The sequence below is a fragment of the Pseudogymnoascus verrucosus genome (assembly GCF_001662655.1).
Source record: "Pseudogymnoascus verrucosus strain UAMH 10579 unplaced genomic scaffold scaffold_47, whole genome shotgun sequence".
NCBI classification, from domain to species: Eukaryota; Fungi; Ascomycota; class Leotiomycetes; order Thelebolales; family Thelebolaceae; genus Pseudogymnoascus; species Pseudogymnoascus verrucosus.
In genome coordinates, this window is record NW_017263698.1 from 1 (window position 1) to 21159 (window position 21159).

General features: G+C 49.4%; 8 protein-coding genes and 2 non-coding genes across 10 annotated transcripts; 6 read left to right on the forward strand and 4 right to left on the reverse strand.

Moving 5' to 3' along the window:
- Positions 1-791: 791 nt before the first annotated feature.
- Positions 792-2361, reverse strand: VE01_08277 (uncharacterized protein). The gene is made up of 2 exons (XM_018277705.2): positions 1999-2361; positions 792-1899 (listed from the first exon to the last, which is right to left on the reverse strand). The coding sequence occupies exons 1-2, from the start codon at positions 2304-2306 to the stop codon at positions 1182-1184; spliced, it is 1026 nt and encodes a 341-aa protein (XP_018127335.1). The 5' UTR covers positions 2307-2361; the 3' UTR covers positions 792-1181.
- Positions 2327-4957, forward strand: GRC3 (Polynucleotide 5'-hydroxyl-kinase grc3; the record flags this gene model as incomplete). Its single annotated transcript, XM_018277706.2, has 5 exons — positions 2327-2581; positions 2646-2895; positions 2954-3083; positions 3135-3440; positions 3488-4957. The coding sequence occupies exons 1-5, from the start codon at positions 2533-2535 to the stop codon at positions 4955-4957; spliced, it is 2205 nt and encodes a 734-aa protein (XP_018127276.1). The 5' UTR covers positions 2327-2532.
- On the forward strand, positions 4914-7227 carry PEP2 (Vacuolar protease A). The gene is made up of 3 exons (XM_018277707.2): positions 4914-5701; positions 5772-5925; positions 5985-7227. The coding sequence occupies exons 1-3, from the start codon at positions 5603-5605 to the stop codon at positions 6917-6919; spliced, it is 1188 nt and encodes a 395-aa protein (XP_018127277.1). The 5' UTR covers positions 4914-5602; the 3' UTR covers positions 6920-7227.
- A 1027-nt stretch (positions 7228-8254) lies between these two features.
- On the reverse strand, positions 8255-9388 carry VE01_08280 (uncharacterized protein). Its single transcript, XM_018277708.2, has one exon. The coding sequence runs from the start codon at positions 9166-9168 to the stop codon at positions 8302-8304; it is 867 nt and encodes a 288-aa protein (XP_018127322.2). The 5' UTR covers positions 9169-9388; the 3' UTR covers positions 8255-8301.
- A 2372-nt stretch (positions 9389-11760) lies between these two features.
- Positions 11761-11843, forward strand: VE01_08281 (the record flags this gene model as incomplete). The annotated part of the gene is made up of 1 exon: positions 11761-11843. It is a non-coding gene; the product is annotated as a tRNA-Asp (tRNA).
- A 39-nt stretch (positions 11844-11882) lies between these two features.
- Positions 11883-11954, forward strand: VE01_08282 (the record flags this gene model as incomplete). The annotated part of the gene is made up of 1 exon: positions 11883-11954. It is a non-coding gene; the product is annotated as a tRNA-Gly (tRNA).
- Positions 11955-12962: 1008 nt separating this feature from the next.
- On the forward strand, positions 12963-14978 carry VE01_08283 (uncharacterized protein; the record flags this gene model as incomplete). Its single annotated transcript, XM_018277709.1, has 6 exons — positions 12963-13304; positions 13356-13536; positions 13591-14119; positions 14175-14445; positions 14496-14621; positions 14676-14978. 6 exons carry the CDS (start codon positions 12963-12965, stop codon positions 14976-14978), a joined length of 1752 nt encoding a protein of 583 aa, XP_018127321.1.
- Positions 14979-15376: 398 nt separating this feature from the next.
- On the reverse strand, positions 15377-16809 carry VE01_08284 (uncharacterized protein). The gene is made up of 2 exons (XM_018277710.2): positions 15957-16809; positions 15377-15892 (listed from the first exon to the last, which is right to left on the reverse strand). The coding sequence occupies exons 1-2, from the start codon at positions 16590-16592 to the stop codon at positions 15431-15433; spliced, it is 1098 nt and encodes a 365-aa protein (XP_018127320.1). The 5' UTR covers positions 16593-16809; the 3' UTR covers positions 15377-15430.
- Positions 16810-17333: 524 nt separating this feature from the next.
- VE01_08285 (uncharacterized protein) lies at positions 17334-18240 on the reverse strand (the record flags this gene model as incomplete). Its single annotated transcript, XM_018277711.1, has 3 exons — positions 17334-17417; positions 17470-17558; positions 17610-18240. The coding sequence occupies 3 exons, from the start codon at positions 18238-18240 to the stop codon at positions 17334-17336; spliced, it is 804 nt and encodes a 267-aa protein (XP_018127319.1).
- A 794-nt stretch (positions 18241-19034) lies between these two features.
- Positions 19035-20741, forward strand: VE01_08286 (uncharacterized protein; the record flags this gene model as incomplete). The annotated part of the gene is made up of 4 exons (XM_018277712.1): positions 19035-19053; positions 19109-20338; positions 20389-20484; positions 20542-20741. The coding sequence occupies 4 exons, from the start codon at positions 19035-19037 to the stop codon at positions 20739-20741; spliced, it is 1545 nt and encodes a 514-aa protein (XP_018127318.1).
- Between the last annotated feature and the right edge of the window lie 418 nt (positions 20742-21159).

The window sequence follows — 21159 nt, forward strand, 5'->3', positions numbered from 1 at the left end:
GATGAGGATGAGGCGGCGTCGATGAAGGCCTTCGGAATGACCCGCGCGAGGAAGAGCGAGGTCCAGAAGTTAGGGTTGAAAATGATGTTCACCGAAGAAACCAGCGGCGCCAACGCCGAAGCCGTCCTGTGTTCGCAAAAAGGCACACCCGAAGAAGTAAGCTGGGGCGCATGCAATGATTACCGCACCTTTGTCCCCGCGCTATCCGAACAATGGGAGGCGAGGGGGGGGGGGGAGGTGAAGTTGAAGGTTCAGGCGTTCTTTGCGGAGGATGATGCGATGATTGGGGAGGGGGGGAGGAGGTTTTGGGAGGAGTGTTGGGGGGGGAGGGAGGGGGTGGAGTATAGGGGGAGGGTGGTGGGGGGGACGACGCATGATAGTATTGGGGATCCGGAAAATGGGGTGTTGGAGGAGATTTTGAGGGAGGCGAGGAGGGCGTTGGAGGCGGGGGCGGAGTGAGCTTTTGGAGAGGGGGTTCGGTTGGGGTGGGGGTGGGGGTTAGATTAATCGAGGCTTGAGGAACTGGAAGAACTGGAGTATATAAATTAGCTTTATGCCATTTGATTGGTGTGGTATGCGAGATTTTGGCCATCTGATTCAGCATAAGAACCTTCCTCGACTTCGTAAAGGACGTTATGTGATATACTATGCTAGCGCTGAAACCAACGTGCCATTTTCAAGATGTTCTGCGAGAATTCTCGCCTTGATATGGTGGTGGTGACGAGAAGTGTCGACAGCGGTAGGGGGACGGTGACAGGAAGTGATGACAGGCGGTGGTGACGGGGAGTAACGACAGCAGCAGAAACATGGAAGGGGTAAGTCAGGGCTGTGTTTTGCAGCATCACGCTGTCGATAATTCGTTCACGCTATCGATCTGTACGGTGTGTTGATATTTTTGTCGAACTATTCGCTTTCATCTACCTCCCCATCACTCTTGTACATCTTAAATGCCGCCTGATTCACCGTACCACACCGCAGGCCAAAAAATACAATCCTACACCCTCTCATCTATGCCCCCAGATCTCAGAATGCATCGAAAATAAGCAGTACCCCACACAATCCATAGAGATACCAATGGAAATAGACAAAACTTTCATTTAACCCCCAATTTGTATACGCCCTTTGCGCCGGGTTTTGGTAGTTATATCAACAATAGAAGCGTCCCACAGACCACCCACCCCCTACTTCTTCACCTTCTTCTCCTTCCCCTTCCCCTTCTCCTTCTTCTCCTTCCTCTCCTTCCTCTCCTTCCTCTCCTTCTTCTCCCTCTCCTTCTCCCCCTCCTCTACCTCCCCCTCACCACTCTTCTTATGCTTCTTAAACACCGGCCTCTCCCCCACCACCTCGTCCCCCTCCACCTCCCCAATCTCCCCACACTCCCCTTCTTCGCCAAACCCAATCGGCCTGAACCTCATCCTCAACCCCTCCGGCTGCTTCCTCGCCTCCCTCTTCCTCCCCACATACACCTCCCCCCCCACAACATTAACCCTCTGCAAATGCAACGTCCTCCCCACCGGCGCCTCTAACGCCTTATACCCCCCCCTCCCCGGCAACAGAACACGAGTCGTATCCGCCGTCGCCGCTGCAAGCGCAACGCTATACTCACCCCCCGGCAGCGAGATCGTCGGAGCGTCCTCCTCATCCTCGTCCGCGCCGCTGGAGGCGGGGAGGGTGAGGTTCTTGAGGCTCGCGAGGGAGAGGGAGGCAGGGGCGGTGATGTGCCAGATTTGCTTGTTGGCTAACGCGGCGGGGGTGAGGAGTTTGTTGGTCGATGAGGAGATGGGGAGGGGGGTGTAGCCTTTGGGGGGCGCGAAGGGCGTGCGGCGCGTCGAGGTGTGTTGTGCGACGGCGGGTTGGGGGGCGGGGGAGGGGTTTTTGTTGCGTTTTGGGAGGGTGGTTCTGGGTGTGTGTTAGCTTTGTGCTTTCATTTTTGAGACGGATTGGGGAATTGGGGGATTGGGAGATTTTTTTTTGGGGGGGGGGGGATGGCGGACTTACGTAGGTGCCGTCACTTTCTCAGGTAATTCCTCATCACTCTCACTCTCACTCCCACTTCCACTTCCACCCTCACTCTCGCTGCTGCCGCTGCTGCTCGTATCCTCATCCGGCCCAGCTGCCGATCCAGCCTCTCCATTCGAATCGCTCCCCTCCTCGCTGGAAACATCGTCCATGTCAATATCGCTATCAGCGATGCGCTCCGTGCTCTTCTCCGCCTCTTTCGCCTTCGCAGCAGATTTCGAGACCTTGGCTGGCTTGGCCGCTACGGCCTTCTTAGACTCCTTCTTGGAGGGCTTTGAGGACGCCATTGTGTGTGTGGGGGGGTGGAGGGATTGGGACCGATTGAGGTTGAGGCTGGTGGTGGTGACCGAGAGCTTTTTTTTTGGCTGAGGTCGGTAATTTTTGCGATAAGCCTTGCACTGATCGATTGGCGATAAGAGAATCCGCGATTGGCGGCCTTCCAACAACTCTTTTCAACGACGACGACAACTCGGTCGGGAGAATTTGGAATTATTTTCCGACGAGGACGAGAGGATGTCGTCGAATAAGAGGAGGAAATTGAATACCGAGCCCGAAACGAAGAGTAAACCCCTCCCTTACACCCACACCGTGGTAGCTGGCACACAGATATCTAACACCACACACAGGCCTAAGCGCCTTCGCCGCCCGCCAACAGCGCAAACTCGCCACAGCAGCAGGCGCAGCAGTCGGCGCCGCAGAAGCAGTCCTCGAAGGCCACGGCCCCGATGAGCTGAACGGCGCCTCGTTCGTCGAGGCCGGGAAGACTTCTAAAGTGTTTCGGCTTGGGATTGACGGGCCGGGAGACGCGAAGGCGGAGGAGGGGGAGTTCTCGGATTCTTCGCCGTATGAGGGGAGGGATGAGGGGAGGGTGTCGGGGTGCGTTTTTTCTTCCGCGGGGGGGTAAGAGTGCTGTGCTGATCGATTTGATGTGTAGGAAGAAGTCACGTGGGACGAATACGCCGTCTGAGCAGGTGGTGGTGGAGTTTACGACTGTGAAGGCGAGGGGGGATCGGATTGTGCGGGAGAAAAGGGGAGGGGTGAGCGTTAGGATTGGGCCTGGAGAGGTATGTTTGTGGGATTTCGTGGTGTGGTGATCAGGGGCTGACTCTTCGTAGCGGGTGGTGGTTCTGGGAGAGTATCGTCTTGCGGTTCGTAAGGGACGGGCTACGCTGTTGGGGGCTACGTTGTCGCCTGAGAGCACGAAGGTGTTTGTGGATGTGTATGCCGCTTCTTCGCACTCGTTGCCTGTTATAAGGTATTTGGAGTCGGAGGATAATGAGGTTATTATCAGTTTGGGTCAGCTTAAGTCTGGGCTGAGACCGCTGAAGAAGCTTTCGCCGCTGTTTTCTAGGTTGTGGAATGAAAGCGCGACGATATTGGATGGTGATGTGGGCTCAGATGAAAGGAGTTCTTTTCAAATTGTATGTACTACAACGAATTCTGTGGGTTCAAAGCTAACACTGTGCAGCTGTTCTCTACTGCAGATGGCCCGCGGAAGATACCCCTTCACAAAGTCTACTCACCACCAGAATGGAACGAAACCTTCGCAGCAGTATCTTCTAGCAAGTGGAACCGCGAAAGCGTATCAAGCACGATGATCTGCGGCCCAAAATCATCTGGGAAATCTACATTTGCCAAGCTCCTCGTCAACCGCCTATTGACCTTACCACCACCACCCAAGTCCCGGTCAAAAAGGCCAGCTGGTGTATTACTCCTTGACCTCGACCCAGGACAACCAGAGTACTCGCCTCCAGGACAACTCTCTCTAGTCCACCTCCTAAAACCGAACTTTGGACCACCATATACACATCCCGACGCCGACAGCGGCGGCTGCACCGTTATACAAGCCCATTCCGTCTGCGCCATATCACCATCAGCCGACTCGGATCATTACATGGCGTGCGTGTCCGATCTACTCAGCCATTATCGGCACTACATATCTTCACACGCAGAGTGCCCCCTGATAATCAACACGCCTGGATGGATTCTCGGGACAGGCCTCGAACTACTCATCGAGCTTATCAAAAAGGCGAAGCCTACTGTTGTCATATACATGTCCACCGAAGGACCTGTAGATGTTGTCAAGAGCCTGCGAGAAGAGGCGAGGCAAACTCCAGTTATCGAGTTGCCATCGCAGATCAGCGAGTATACGACTCGGACCGCAGCGCAGCTGAGGATCATGCAGACGATGTCGTACTTCCATCTAAATAGGAAGGATACTACGGCGCCGTGGAACTGGAGCCCGTTGACATCAATGCCGCCTTGGATGGTTAAATACTCTGGGCCTGGTTCGGGAATACTGGGTGTTATGTGTATTGGGGAGCAGCCGGCGCCGCAGTTCCTTCACGATGCTATCAACGGGAGCGTAGTCGCTGTGGTTGTGATAGACGACGAGCTTGCCCTCCGTAGTCCTCAGGAAGGGGAAGCAGAAAATGGGGATCGCCTCTCATCGGACATCTCTCCAATGGTCACAGCCAACACGGCAAATGGACACTTACCCTACCTCGAACCTGGACCTAACGGCTACCCCGACCCCAAGCATAGCCACTCAATCGGCTTCGCCCTAGTTCGCGGCATCTCCACCACCTCCAACTCTCTCCAGCTCCTCACAGCCATCCCCCACAGGACCATCAGAGAACTAGCCATCTCCGAGAAATCAATCGTCCTCGTGAGTGGCAAGCTCGAGACGCCGGGATGGGCGTATACGGAGGAGTTACATCAGAAGGCGGTGGTGGCGCTGAATCGGAGGAAGAAAGAGATTGGTGGGCTGGTGGATGATGGGGAGTCTGATGAGGAGGTGGAGGGGGATGGGGAGTATATGGGGGAGTTTGAGAATGCGCCGTGGGTTGAGAGGTTGGAGGGGCATAGGGGGAGGGGGGTGGGGGAGAGGGTGTGGAAGGTTAGGAGGGATTTGGGGAGGGGTGGTGATGGTGGTTGAGGAGTCAGGATTTGGGATGGAGTGGTGATGGTGGTTGAACGGCGGTCAGGATCTAGAGTAGACCACCACATACCATCACACTATGATATATATTGACCGACTACATATATTTTATATCCCTACGAGTGGCCGGAATCTTCAGCCAAGATAATGAATATGACCCTATCCCAGTAGCGTACCAGCTACAATTCTCACTATACTGAACGCATGTCTTTCGCACCTCGCACGTGACCACCTTCCCCCTTCAGGAACAATCAACACTAGTCCCCAAACAACCTAGCGTCACGGAAACCTGTCACTCTCCTCCCCAGTGACTAATGTACTCCGCGTCATCGCTGGTAAGCCCAAAAGTTGCCAAGCCAAGTCCAGCCACACCCAGCCAGTTGTGTCACTCCGCCTTGATTCGCCCTCGCACCCTCACACCCGGCTCGGTTTCGTTGCCTTGCAGCAACGCCTCCCATCAACGTCGTCCAGTCCCCTCCATCCCTCCTCTTCTTACACCATCCCAATCGTCCTTCTTTCCCAATAACATCATATCATAACAACAACAATACTACAAACGACTGTGCGCCATATACATATCTACTGCGAATTGATAACCTCCACCAAACCCGTACCCGTCGATACAGCTTCCTGGTCGCAATCATGAAGGGCGCACTCTTCACGGCGGCTATGCTGCTGGGCTCGGCGTCGGCCGGTGTCCACAAGATGAAGCTCCAGAAGATCCCTCTTGCTGAGCAGCTGGTGAGTTCTTCCTTATCCAGGGTTGGGGCAGACCGTATTCGATGATCATCGCTGACTTATTGCGCTGTAGGAGTTTGCCAATGTCGAGACCCATGTGAGGAGTCTCGGCCAGAAGTACATGGGCATCCGCCCGCAAACCCACGTCGATGCCGTCTTCCAAGAGCCATCGTCCGTTAAGCAGGGCGGCCACCTCGTCCCCGTCAGCAACTTCTTAAACGCACAGTGTAAGCAATCCCCAAATCCGTGACGTACCGTTCCTTGGCAGCACAGCTAATCCGATTAGACTTCTCCGAGATCACCATCGGCAACCCACCACAGTCATTCAAGGTCGTCCTCGACACCGGCAGCTCCAACCTCTGGGTGCCATCCCAGTCCTGCGGCTCCATCGCTTGCTACCTCCACAGCAAGTACGACTCGAGCGAGTCGACCAGCTACGAGAAGAACGGCACCGAGTTCGCCATCCAATACGGCTCCGGCAGCGTCAGCGGCTTCATCTCCCAAGACCAAGTCAACATCGGCGACCTAGTGATCAAGGACCAGCTCTTCGGCGAGGCCGTCGAGGAGCCCGGACTCGCCTTCGCCTTCGGTCGCTTCGACGGCATCCTCGGTCTCGGCTTCGACACCATCTCCGTCAACAAGGTCGTCCCCCCCTTCTACAGCATGATCGACCAGGGCCTCCTCGACGAGAAGGTCTTCTCCTTCTACCTCGCCGACGACAAGTCCCAATCCGAGGCCGTTTTCGGCGGAATCGACAAGTCCCACTACACCGGCGAGCTGACCTACATCCCCCTCCGCCGCAAGGCCTACTGGGAGGTCGACTTCGACGCCATCTCCTTCGGCAAGGTCAGAGCGGACCTCGACAACACGGGCGTCATTCTCGACACCGGCACCTCGCTCAACACCCTCCCCTCCTCCCTGGCTGAGCTCCTCAACAAGGAGATCGGCGCCGAGAAGGGGTATAACGGCCAGTACAGCATCGATTGCAAGAAGCGCGATGATCTCCCGGATATCACATTCACCCTTGCTGGACACGACTTCGCGCTTGGCGCGCATGATTATATCCTCGAGATGGGAGGAAGCTGCGTGTCTACCTTTATGGGAATGGATATGCCCGAGCCCGTTGGCCCGTTGGCTATCCTGGGTGATGCGTTCTTGAGGAGGTGGTACAGCGTGTATGATCTTGAGAAGGGTGCTGTTGGCCTGGCTGCTGCGAAATAGATGGGGCGTAGCATATTGAGAAGCTAGAGGGAGCTGGTGAGGGGAGGAAAGAGGTTGATATAGTGGATTGGATGGGGAGGCGAGTGAAGGGACAGGAGAGTGCAGTTTTGTGACATTGTGTCGTCTTTACTTGTCTGTTGTTTTCCTTTTCGCATTTCTCTTTCGTCTCTCTTCTTCTCCTTCTGTGAGAACACAGCATGCTGCTGCCTTTTTTTGTGAAACTTTTTTTTTTGGATCTGAGATTCGAGAAGGGGGGTTAATTCGAGCAAATGCATATTGTCAACCATCTATCTCCTTTTATATCTGGGTATACGTGAAAGTGACTGTGCTGGTGACTGTGATAAATGATAATGACTTAATAGTGTTACACAAGAAATAGTACTACACAAGGATTTGTCCTTTGTAAACATAGCCTCTAGGTCATAACCCAGGGGGTAGGGATACACCCCAACCCCCCCCCCCCCTCCCTCCTAAGGCCCCAGAGGGTGATAGATATAGGCAGTATCAAGCCATAGCAGCATAGATATCCTTATCTCTAATAGAAGCATCAAAAATAACTCTTAATGCTTCTTCTATGACATGGAAGCCCCGATATTAAAAGCAATCCCCGATTTACAAATATTAGCCTAGAAATTGCAAGTTATACTATTTGTTTCTTCCGCATAGACCCCAGCAAAGACTCAGCTCATAACTCGACATGGCGGCTCGAACAGGCTCTCTCCACTTCTGGATGCTTTCAAGTGTTACCAATGGTAATGTCACTTTTACACGGCTTCCAGGCTTGCTTTATCTCGGGGAGTGAATGTTTCAGACGAACAAGTCTTTAATAGGCATTGAGTCTTTATCTACCAGAAAGCATCCCAGAAAAGGTTGGCACGTCAATCCAAAAATACCAGACTTGTCATTGATCCTTCAACACTCCGCTTGACCGTGGACTGCGAGACCAATCAACCTAGACTTGAGAGGGCAGTCTTAGAGCACATCGAGGCTATCGTCTGTACCTGTCTACTCATGTACGACGCTTGTGTTGATGACGACGAAGTGGCGACTGAGATTGCGAGACGATGGGTGTGGTTTAAGGTGCTTCCTAGCTCCTTGCATCAAGGATAATCGGAATGGTGGAATCAAGTGGCTATGGAAAATAAGAGTTTTCTCGGTCTAGACTCTGCGGGTATTCCTGAGCTTCGGGGTAAGTTATAGTTATAAGTTAATTCTAGGCCATTCAAGAGTCTAAGCCCAAACCGTTTTAAAAACGTGGTAGTAATTGTACTATTGGGGGTTTAATTATAATGTCTAATCATATCAAGTGCTGGTTCATAATTTATGAAGTGATATATTGTAAAAACCACACAGTTATTGAGATATTAATTAATTCGTCAAATTCATATTAAAAATTGGTCTCCTGAACCCCACTCTTGGAAAGCATCTAGCTTATTAGAACCGTCAACAGCCATGATACTATAGTCTATGAACTCCTCCCAGTAGTTGAACCCCAAGTCTGCAGCCATTCTCTTATCCTCAAGAAGAGACCTGTGATGACCAGGTAAAGGTTTGCTCGGAAACATTGCGCCGTCGTGGGCATCAGTGGCCTCGGCCGCCAGAATCCAGGGAAGATGCTCAAATTCATCTGCTGCGGGCGATGGCGTATCCATGGCTATGGAATAGACTGAGCTTGGCTGACTTGGCGTTAAACACTCTGACGATATGAGCTCTGGGATGGAAGTCTCTTCGTCGATTAACGTTATGAATGAAGGGGTAAAGGTATTCGTAGACATTGGTGATGGTGGCCAATTAGGTGATTGTGAGTCCCCAAACTGATATTGTTGAAGATTGCGAGATGTGGGAGAAAAAATCGTCTCCATCCTCGATAAGCTGCAGGTTTCTTCAGGCTGTCGTTTAAAAGGAGGCGGTGTTGAAGAAGGTGAGTCCGTCGAGAAAACATATGCATCTATGTTTTTCTCACAGTCCTTGTCCCATTGGCAGGTGTTGCAACTTAGTGGACTGACACGCGAATGTGCTTTATCACTTTCGTCATCTTTCCAATCCTCAGAAAAGACAGCAGTAAACCCGGAAATTATTTCCCCGCTGTCAGCGAACCTCCGCCGCCGCGACCGACGATCCTTGGAGTTAAACTGCCATTTCCAATTATCAGAGAAGACCGCCGTGACGTACGGGACTCCTTGGCGGTCATTGATCCCTGGCGTTGAGGGGGATGTACGTCCCCAGCAAAACTGGCACGCTTTCGGCATATTTAAACAAATGTGTTCCAGGAGTATCTTTATTTTGTGTGAAAGGTAAGAGACAGCAGTCACATTCTATGGCCAGCTTCGTCTCAGGTTCCTCTACTGTTATAAATATACGTTGCGTGTTCTGGGTGACGAATAGCCAATCGGATACCGTGTTGATAATATCCCTCTTTCGTGCGCTCGGGGTAGATTTTTAGAATAAGTGAGTCCCATCATGATCCGGAGCAACTGTTCCCCATCGTAATCCTGAGTAACTGCTCCATGGCTTAAGTAGTTTGGGTTATGTCCACCGGAATCGCTAACTGATATGCAGCTAGTGTTTTTGACAGCTTCCACCGGAATTTCTAGCCAATAGGAAATCGGCCACTGTTAACTTGGCAACTTCCACCCGAGCTTCCACCGGAACTGATGGTCGAGTTATTATTCTAAAAGCGGGGATTTGGAAATGCAAAGAATACCTTCATGTCTCCACGCGGCTTTTTACTTTGAAGCATTCCAGTTGTTTTTGATTTTCCCAAGTAAATAAGAGAGGTGCGTTCTAACCGGCGGCGGGGTATCTTGTGCTGGTTACCCGAGGGTCGTACGTCGGCCAATTTCCCGGAGAGCGGGCGACAGAGTGGCTTTTTACTTTGTCCAAGCAACGTCTTGCTACAAAGTTAAAGTTGACTCGGCCTTCGATTAAAGTATACAGGATGTGCACACCTCTGTAAGTAGTTAATTTACCACCGGACAATGGAAACCAAGCGCAACACTCAAAAATAGTCGCAGAAGGATACCATCAGATGCGTCTGTTGTGGATAGACCTCTTCATTCATTGCCGTTAAGCCGTTGACAGATCTACTGCAGTGAGATACACAGCTCAACGAGTATACAGAGCTCAACGAGTGGGAAAATTCACTTCCTCCCGAGCTTAAGTTAGTCTCATGGGATAGACAAGCTATGGAAAAAATACAGAATAGCACATCATATATTTTGCTATGCAAGCTTTAACGCTGCAAATATCCTACGATAATATACAGCTCCTGTTAAATCGCCCTTTGATGACCTACCAGGGGGCATCTACTAAACTAAACCTAGATACTAGTGAGTTGCTAGTCGATGCGCCTCATTCATCACTTGATGTAGCGCTGAACCTAGATATCCTCGACCTGGGCCGTTCACAATGCTGGAAATGGGCGTTGCGAACATGAGGTGTTGACAGCTATGCTCCAATACTACGATTGGTCGGGAACACTCCTGCTGCTACAAACCTGGGAATCCATTGCCTAACATCGGGTGTAATGCTAGGAGTACTAGCATTATCAGACTGATCTGGACCAAGAGTACAGGATTGCAAGGGTGGGATTGCAAGTCTGATCAAAGTTCCTCGAAACTTCGGGCTCAAAATTGTGGTATGTAATCTATGTTGAGATCTTAATGGATCTGATGCACGTTATAGCAGCTGGAGAGGTTAAGGCAATGTTATCACAAGATGGTAATTGTTGTGAATCGGATATTCTAAATACGAGCAGAGCAGCCTTTACATGGAATAGGCCAAACAGCAACATAGGTGTCAGTAAACAGGTACACGGGATGGGGGCGGACGAGTAGCTCTCGGTCCAGAATGAATACTGGTTACGAACGAGTTCCACCTCTCCGAGTCTGCCCTCTGTTTCTGAAAATACACAAACGCCACCACAGTCACCAGTTCCTTCACTCACCACATATGCGAGCTATGGCACCGACGCCTTTACTTCTTAATCCGATTTCTCACGCGACTCCAGGGCCGATATGGATTTCGACATCGACCTTAGTACTATCCCAATGCATCAACAGGGCATGGAGCCCGTTTACAATGGGGAAGCACAATTTGGAGTCAGAAGCCTAGAGCAATCTCCATCGATGCGCAACATAGGTGTCTCCGCAGACACATTTCCATCGTTGGACCTTCCGGGGCAACTCTGGATATTGGGCCCTCCTTTCGCATTCCCTAAGGTCGAGATTAGAATCCATGCTATTAAATGTTGTCTCATATACTGTTGCTAGTTCATGACCCTTTATCCATTATGCTTTCCACTGTCATGGTGACCTCTTCGGGAACAGTTCCCCGCTCATGGACCCTCCATGATGGGCTTCATCATCGGCCGCACCGCTTACGGGCGGTCCATGGGCAGTTTTGCACTGCACTACTACGGAGTCCTCGAGTTCCTCACCAAACGCAGCATATCATCAACGCGTTTAGTGCTTTCGGAATCTCGACAATGGGCCTCTATATGAGCGCTCGCACTGCAAGAAGGTGTCGTTGATGCGGCTAATGTTCGATGTCTGCGCGATGCTCGTCTGGGTGCCGCTGGGATGCGATGCTAAACCCGAAGGCTGCCACGGAAACAGGGAAGGAAGGATAATCAGAGGACTTGTGGAGAATCGTGGAAAAGATGAGTTAAATCAGGGAGTTTCGTGTTACCGGGCGCCAATATGAGGGAGAACGGGCTATTTGATGTCAAGCACGAGATCGTTTTGGAGCAGGCGGAGGCGCAGAGGAGGGTGAGGAACAAGGTTGAGGATGCGATTGAGAGATTGATGATCTTTGAATAGGTCATCAATCTCCCAATAATCATCTTTGATGGTCTAACGGTCATGATTTCCGCTTGTCATATGACAAAGCGCGGGAGACCGGGGTTCGACTCCCCGTCAGAGAGAATTGCCTTTCTGAGCTCATGTTCAGATACACTTTTTCAAGCATCAGTGGTTTAGTGGTAAAATCCATCGTTGCCATCGATGGGCCCCGTGTTCGATTCACGGCTGATGCACAATGAACAGTATCCAGTTCGGAGATGTATATATTTTTGTACGTGGGACTTCGACCCGCGTGCTAATTTTTTTTTATTATAAAAATGGAGAGCGGCAGAAAGGTGGGTCAGCTCCGCCGTCGGAGAAGCTCTCGGTGACAACGCACCTCTCCTACCAACATGAAAACCAAAAACAACTATAACTCTTCCTTGAATAGGTCATCAACCTCATGGACTCTTGTGAAAATTCAAACTGAGAGCTAAAACCGTGCGTTAAAAGGTAAAAAATTACACCAATAGATTTATAGTGGGGGGGTATGATAAGAGATAGGGTTTGCCTTTAGCTCATTGGTATCAACCAGATCAAACTTCCCCAACCTCAGAGCTCAGCGGAGTACTAATGCGATTGAACTGAAAGGGCAGCAATTGTATCCAAGAAAGCATCCTCGGATCCAGTAGCTCCTCCTAAATTACTATACTAAGGGGCTGCTTCGGGATGTCACCTGTCATTAAAATAACGACATAAGGTAACCGTAACGGGGCGAGGTGACCGTGACGGGGACCATCAAAATAACCAAATGAGGTCTTAGCTTCGGAAACAACGTGGTTAATCTGCAGTACTTCGGCAGTTGGCGCTACTTGTGTCTGGGGAAAGTTGTGATGGTTACTGTTCGATTTCCCCGCATGGATTTCCCCGCAGTAATGCCTCGAGCCGATAAAATCCTACGTCTAATACAGCCCTGATGAAGTTAAGCCTGTTCGGCGGAAACGCGCCCCTATTGCCCCACTCCTCCCGAAGGTGCGCATGGGGAAACCTGGGGAACTTGACAATTATTGCTTCGAGAATTGTATATAAACTTAGCATCCTTTCACCTGTGGGTGTCTTTATGTTCTGTCTTATATTTACAGTCAACCAATACAGCTATTATCTTATTCTATTTTGGATATAGGCTCAAATTCGCATTTGACCTGTCCTCAACCAGAAGTTTTTTCTCTCCCAACCAAAGAATTTACTGCTAGAGTGATATCATGGTTGGAGTCTCAAATGAGGCGAGCAGCTCGCGGATGCAGCAGCTTACCCAGGGCCGCAGGTTAGGCTTTCGGGGCCTGCTTGGCGCCAATCGTTACCTCCTTTTCTCCTCCCTCTTTGCCTGCATCGGATCATTCATGTACGGCACTGATCAGGGGATTCTTTCCAACCTCTTAACAGGACAAAATTTTGCCTCCAAATTCCCAAGCGTTTATAGTGATCCTGTGCTCAAAGGATGGGTTGTGTCTGTTTTGCAGTTAGGAGCATGGCTGGGAGCCTTAGTCAACGGCCCATTAGCCAACGCCATCTCGAGAAAATACAGCTTAACAGTGGCTGCATTTGTAAGTTTAGCAATTTTGTCTTTCTCATGCTCAACTAAGAATATTATTTAGCTCTTCACCCTCGGCAGCGCCATATGTGCCGGTGCACAAAACGTCACCTACCTCTTTGTGGGTCGTATCATAGCTGGGATTGCTGTAGGACAGATCTCCCACGTCGTACCTTTATACATGGCAGAGATCTCACCTTCTGAGTTCCGAGGAGCACTTGTTTCTTTACAGCAGCTGGGCATTAGTAAGTACAATATCCCTTCTTATGTCTTTGATACCCAGACTAATGCCCTTTTAGCTGCTGGAATTATGGTTTCTTATTGGCTTTGTTATGGCACAAGTTTTGCAGGTGGCCAAGCCTGCGATGCAAACGAATCCGCGCCTTTCGGCGATTCCGGAGCCTGGAGTCCGTATACTGATGTTCCAGAAGGGGGCTGCACTGGGCAGACTGAACTCGCATGGAGATTGCCTTTAGCGTTGCAAGTGGCTCCTGCTCTGGTTCTGCTCTTGGGAGCGCCGTTCCTGCCATTCAGCCCGAGATGGCTGATGTCAAAGGGACGCGATGATGCATGCCGCGCTGCTATTAGCGAACTCCGGTCATTACCTCTGGACGACCCGATCGTCGAGACTGAGTACCTTGAAATAAAAGCTGCGGTTCTCTTTGATGAGCGTACAGCTGCAGAACTACACCCTGGCAAAAGTGGAATTTCTCTTACTTTCGCCAAAGTTGGTATGCTTTTTACGAACACGGGACTTTTTAAACGTCTGGCAACGGGTTGTATTATCATGTTTTTCCAGCAATTCACTGGCATCAATGCTATCATATAGTAAGTTCATACCTATCCTTGGGGTTCAAATTTACAGGCTAATCTCGAATTATAGTTATGCACCTACAATCTTCGGCAGTCTCGGACTCAATGCATCCACAACATCTTTATTAGCTACCGGTGTCCTTGGTGTCGTTGATTTTGTATTCACATTCCCCGCAATCTTTTGGGTTGACCGCTGGGGCCGCCGTAAATTCTTTATGGCTGGTGCTCTTGGCATGATGGTTTCTCACGTCATTGTCGCTGCCATTGTTGGTCATTACGACGGGAACTTTAATGTCCCTGGTGGTAAAGTTGCTGGATGGGTTGGAGTTGTTTTCATCTACGTAAGGTTACCCGTTGCAACGTTCAAAGAATATTTCTAACTAGAGTTCAGATGATGGGCGCTAACTTCTCTTACTCGTGGGGCCCTGTTGCATGGCTGGTGCCCGCTGAGATCTTCTCCCCAGGCCATCGCAGTCAGGCTGTTAGTATTATTATTAGCTGCAACTACATGATGAATGTAAGTTCTCATAAGCTTCTCTCACAACATGTTTTATCTAACAAATCATTCTAGTTTGTTGTAGGACAAGTGACGCCCAACATGCTCGACAAGCTAAAGTACGGGACTTACATATTATTCGCCAGCTTCTGTCTGCTCATGTTTCTCTGGGTCTTTTTCTTCCTGCCTGAGACCCGCTACAAAACGCTCGAGGAGATGGACGAAGTGTTTGGCGACAATTCTGCTACGGTTGATCGTGAGCGAATGCAAGAAATTATGGCAGAGATTGGTCTCGAGCAAACTCCACAGCAAATTGCTGAGAGGTTGAGCGATGAAAAAGACAGAGAGGAGTACATGGAGAACACAAAAAATGTATGAACATTAGCTATATGATAGACATCTTCTTAATATAGAGGGGTCAAATCTATTCGCAGTTCGGCCGTATACTATAGCTTATGCTTAGGTGCTCATGTGAACTGCATTTAGGTGGCAGTGAGGCGGAAGACAGAGAGCAGACCCCTAAAAATATTACGGGCAGTTGAAAGTTCTCGGAGATAATCTATAAATTAAACTCGCGTACCTAGAGGATACGGCTAGAAATGGCCCCTTATGAGACCAACAAGGGCAATTCATCATGCAATACGGGAACCACCCACGTAGAGAATGGGGGCCAGGGGGGACTCATTTTTTGCAGAGAGTAGATATAATGCCAAAAGCCAAAACAGGCTTCTTACGACAAGCGGACACAGACATAGAATGTATCAAAATGGTTCTGCATAGAATACTAAAGCCGTCTATTGATTATAGAAATCTATTGGTTTTTATACAAATTAATGAGTCTTGCCCTCAACAGCGCCTTGCGTTCCCTCCAGATCACTATACAATCTCCATTGATAGTCTAGGCTGGGATCGTTGAATCTTGCCTTGATGTCCAACTCAGCAATTTTCTCCATGTCTTCAGCTTCCATCTCGAAGTCGGCCTCCAAGTTCTGCTGGATCTGCCAGTCAATGACACTCTTGGGAATCGCCGAGCGTCCACTGTTCACAGCCCAAGCTAGAACAACCTGCACAGGGCTCCTCCCATATTTCTTTCCAATCTCTTGTAGAACAGGTTGGTCAGTCACTCGGGTCATGTGCGAGACCTCCTTGCTCCAACCGGTGTTTCGGTAGAAATCGTTCATGTTGCCCAGCGGGCTAAATTGGACGACGTGGATTCCCTTGCTTCGAAGCCATGCGTTGAAGTCCTTTTGCTGGAGATATGGGTGAACTTCCATCTGATGGACGGCTGGTACCTTTGAATGGAGACTCAGTAAAGTTAAAAATTTTGGGTGATTGACAGTGTTTGTTAGTACTTACTGTATCAGATTGATCGAGTAATTGTTGGATTTCTCCCTTGCTAAAATTGGACACCCCGATGGCCTTGGTCTTCCCCGTCTTCACAAGCTTCTCCATCGCCTTCCATGTCTCTACAAAACTTGTCTTTCCCAGAATCATCTTTCCATCCGCGTCGCGGGGGAAACGATCTTCTCCACGGGCAAATGTGCAAGGATAGTGCATCATCAACAAGTCGACATACGGTGTGTCGAGATCCCGCAGGGAATCGTCAAGAGCGCTCTCAACATCGTCGGGATGGAAGTTGTTGCACCACAATTTGGTGCCGACGCAAACCTCCTCGCGAGCAACACCGCTTTCTTTGATTCCATGTCCCACCTGCTTCTCAACGTCGTAGACGCGCGCTGTGTCGATTAGGCGGCAGCCTGCTTTCAACGCCCGGCTGACAGCATCGACTTGTGCATCGGCATCTTGGAATGTACCAAACCCAATGGCTGGGATTTTAGCTCCTGTGTTAAGCGTATGCCGGGTCGACCTCGTTGAAGCAGCACGGCGGGCATTTCGTGAATGAAAAGATAGCACTGTTTGCACCTGGGTCCTCTTCAAAAAAGTGTTCAAAGCATTCGATGTCCGCACAGGTAGAACGAATATAGAAGCCATAATGCTGCAAGTCGAAAGGATACGATAGCCGGTAGGACTGCGTTGTACTGTATCACTAGTCGGGCTGTTAGAGTTTCGTTGCCAGCAAAAAACTCCGTGAACTTCGAAATCCTTATAGGGGTGCTATTCGTATTATTATTAAGCCCAAGTAAGAGACTCAATGGATGGGATGTAATAATATACACATCGTTGAGACGGCCATCGCTAGACTCGGGACATTGCGCACATGTCCTGTAACCCCGCGTTCGTTCCGCGCCGCCATGACAGTGTAGTCCCCGTAACGAGGCACAACGCCAACACGGGAGCTTACGGAGTACAGTGCTCCATCAACCTCACCAAAGCTAGTGTTGTAGGAATAACCACCACTTTCTCAAGAGTACGCTTCTCCAATTGTCCGTTTACGGAGCACAATACTCCATCAGCTTCAGCAAAGCCAGTGTTGTGACAACAATCAGCACCTTTTCGGAGTATGCTCCTCCACCCGTCTATAGAAATAGAAGTGGTGCAGCAATGTGCAATTATTTCTCGGATTACTTCGTGCTAATTGTAACTTGGCTTAAGATCGCATTGTAATTTGTAGTCGTTGCAAAGAGACTCGACCTCTTGTAAGATTTAAGAAACTATGAAATATTAGGACAGCAAGAAGAAAGGTATCAAAACTATACTGCTTAAATCAGGTAATGAGGAATAGACTCTATTGTTTTGTTACCATTACATATAAACTAGTAGATACGGTCCATTTTAAGGAAGTGTAAACCCTCCGTCGATGATAATATTTGACCCTGTCATATAGCAAGCAGCATCGCTGGCTAGAAAAACGTAGAGCTGCAGAACCTAGTTAGTATCCAGTGCGTGAAACTTTAGACAATCCACTTACGCCCTTCAACTCCTCGGGGTTGCACACACGCCCTGCGGGAATCATAGACAACCATTTGTCAATGAGTTCTTTTGGTTGTCTTGTCAACACTACCAGAATGAGTCAGTTTCCATGATATCGGATGGTAAGGGCAAACATACTCTCAGTCATGATGTATCCTGGTGAAACACAATTCACTCTTGCAAAATCGACCCATTCTACAGCAAGACTCTTCCCGAGTTGTAGAGCACCAGCCTTTGAGGAATTGTATGCAGCCTGAGTCTGTGGGACGTTTACGAGGTTGGCACTGACAGATGCCGTGATAATCAGGTTCCCTCTTCCTTGCTTCTTGAAGATCCGCCCAGCTGCTACTGCGGTCCACATAACACCATCGTAGTTGACACTATTCATATAATTCCAGGTTTCTTCATCGTACTCCAGAGATGGGACGTTTTGGCACACCCCTGCGTTCGCGATGACAATGTCGAGGCGGCCACGGCCGAATTCGGTTGCTATCTGCTCAATCGTCTTTGCTATCGTTTCTCGTTTTGTTACGTCGGATTGAAAGGCCTGAACTCGTACTCCTGTTTTTTCAGCAATCTTGGCTGCGATCTCATGGGCATCGGTTGCTTTATGGTAGATAATTGCAACGTCGGCTCCAGCCTCGGCGAGACCAGTAACGACTTGACGACCGATACCCCCTGAGCCACCTGTAACCAGTGCTATTTTGCCCTTGAGGGAGAACTGCGATAACACAGGCGTATTGAGGTCAGCCGGCTGGTAGAGAGGCATATTGAAAGATTGGTCAAAGGACGTTCTGAATTAAAATAAAGGTCGGACAGGACGAACTGAGCGGGAAATGCGGACAACACTGTTGGAAGGGAACTGCTTCTTTATTACAGGCCATGAGACAATTCTCCCTCTGTTCCTAAGCCAGTCTTTATAACCCACGCAAGCAGATCTCCCGGCAAGTAAATACACGCTACATGAAGATTATATCAAAAGTCTCCGTCAATCTGTTTTTCATTTGAATTGTAACTACTCTTCCGAAGCTGGTATTGATGGGCAGTTCCCGGGTTCAGCCACAAAGCGATTAGTACCTCTCGGGACGAGGCCATACTCGTAACGAGGTCCCTCGCTATCATGGTTTAATTCACCATCAAAAAAGTCAATTCCCGGATCCGCACATGTCTACAACCCGAAAAGTGGATTTGCCATGCGCCAATTCCCCATGGGGCCCCGCGGATTTGACAGGTCTTAGAGCGACTACCATCCCCAGGATCGGGATTGCGTTTATCATTAATGCATCAGCTTATGTCCAATTTCCGGAAAAATATAACTACTTATGACTCTCTAATTCCTCATAGAAATCCCGTACAATATATATATAGACTAGCTACGATCTATATGCGCTGGCATAGCAAGTGTTTAAGTTACCCAAACTTTTATAGAACTTGTTTTACTTTTTGTCATATTCCCTCGCAAGCAGGATGGGGTTCTTCTCCTTGGATCAGCACCAAGGGTGGATGGTACAGTCGAAATTGGAGAAAGGTCGTCTTTTGTTTGCAGCCAACTGCCTGGCTGGCATGTCCATATTCTTCTTCGGTAAGTGTACTCTAATCGAATTGTGATAGTGAGTAGTGGTGTTAATAATATGCAGGTTACGATCAGGGAATGATGGGTGGTGTCAATCAAAGCCCAGACTATATCAACCTCATGAAGTTCGGTTATGTCGACGATGCAGGCGTTCCTGTTGTCACAGATACCCTTTTACAGGGGGGGATAATGGCGGTTTTCTACCTCGGAACGCTCGTTGGCTGTCTGTTCGGCGGCTACTTCGGTGACAAATACGGAAGAATCAACACTATCGGTCTAGGTGCTGCCTGGGGAATTTTTGGAGCTGCTCTCCAATGCTCCGCAATGAACTCCAACTGGATGATCGGCGCCAGGCTTGTCAACGGTATCGGCACAGGTATCTTGAATGGAATTGTTCCGGCTTGGGCATCGGAGCTGTCTGACTATACTACTCGTGGAACATTCATCGCCATGGAGTTTACTCTCAATATTTTCGGTGTTGTCGTCGCATATTGGTTAGCATATGGAGTTAGTTTCATTGATGGTGGAGAGTCAGCATTCCGTTGGCGTTTTCCGATTGCCTTTCAGATAATCCCACTTCTGTGTCTCCTTGCTACTTGCTGGGCATTTCCAGAATCTCCTCGCTGGTTGTCTAAAGTCGGAAGGAACGAAGAGGCCCTCTACATTCTCCAGAGACTCCGAGGCACGGAGGGGACAGACGCCGGTGTCGCCGAAGCCGAACTTAATTCCATTAAATCCGTCATCGAACTCGAACAACACGCCGAAGGTACCACTTATATCCAGATGTTTTTCGGTCTCAAAGATGGCAAGCTACATACAGCCCGTCGCGTTCAGTTGGTCATCTGGCTGCAAATCATTCAATGTTGGACTGGTATCGCCGGTGTTACCATGTATGGGCCGACTATCTTCCATATCGCTGGTTTTGGGCCCGAGAAGTCGCAGTGGATATCCGGCCTGAACAATATATTCTACATGTTCTCAACACTTATCTGTGTTTTCACGATTGACCGCATCGGGCGCCGCTGGACTCTGTATTGGGGCTCCGTGGGACAAGGCATTGCTATGTTCCTAGTTGGTGGCCTTTCTAGAGGTGGATTGGACGCAAGAAACGCTGGAAATATCAACAATGCAAACCAGTGGGGTGCTGCAGCGGCGACTATGATCTATGTATATACTTTTATTTTTGGAGCAACTTGGCTGACGGTGCCTTGGCTGTATCCTGCCGAAATCTTTCCTCTTCAGGTTCGTGCTAAAGGAAACGCATGGGGTGTTGTGGGATGGTCGATTGGAAATGGTAAGTAAAGACAAACCCAAACCTCAAGAATTATAACTGACTATTTTTAGCCACACTCACTTTAGTCCTTCCATATATCGTCAATGCGATTAACGAAAAGATGTTTTACATTTTTGGAGTTGTCAATGCTCTCAGTATTCCTATTGGTATGTCTTCGACTACAATTCCGTTTTTTTATGTGGCTGAGACCTAATATGGAACAGTTTGGGCACTATATCCAGAATCAAACCAGCGAACGCTTGAGGAGATGGATCTTTTGTTTGCTGCTGACGCGCCTTGGACCTGGTCTGCTGAGAAGAAATTCAAAGAGCTTAAGGAGGAGCGTGACGCAGCAGGTCTGGATGGTGATTTTGAGGCGAAAGCTGCACACCCAGCGAGCCATGTTGAAGATAATAAGGTGTGAGAGGAAGAGGTGTAGCTCTAGGGGAAATATGTTAAAGAATGTTTGATACTTCGTTTCATAAGCTTCTCTTTGTTTCTTGTAGTCCCACGACGATAAAGTAGTGGCACAGGAAGAAACAGAGCGAGGCTTGCAGAGGAGAGATCGCTAGTTTTTGGGTTAAACAGCTTTATCTATTCTACAACAAATACAGTAATTATTCCAATCAACTTTATAAACTTATCTTGGATTGTGCTGTTGTTTGTTATTTATTCAGCCTATTCTACCTTGCCGAAAAATATTTATTTTAGATAGCTGTCGTATACGGGTCTTATGCCTGTCCAGGGACTCAATCCTGAGTTGCGAACGATGGCCTTTTCGGATCACCGCTATACGACCCATGTTAGAGGCCGGGGACCGTCTTATGCCCGCAAATTGGGCT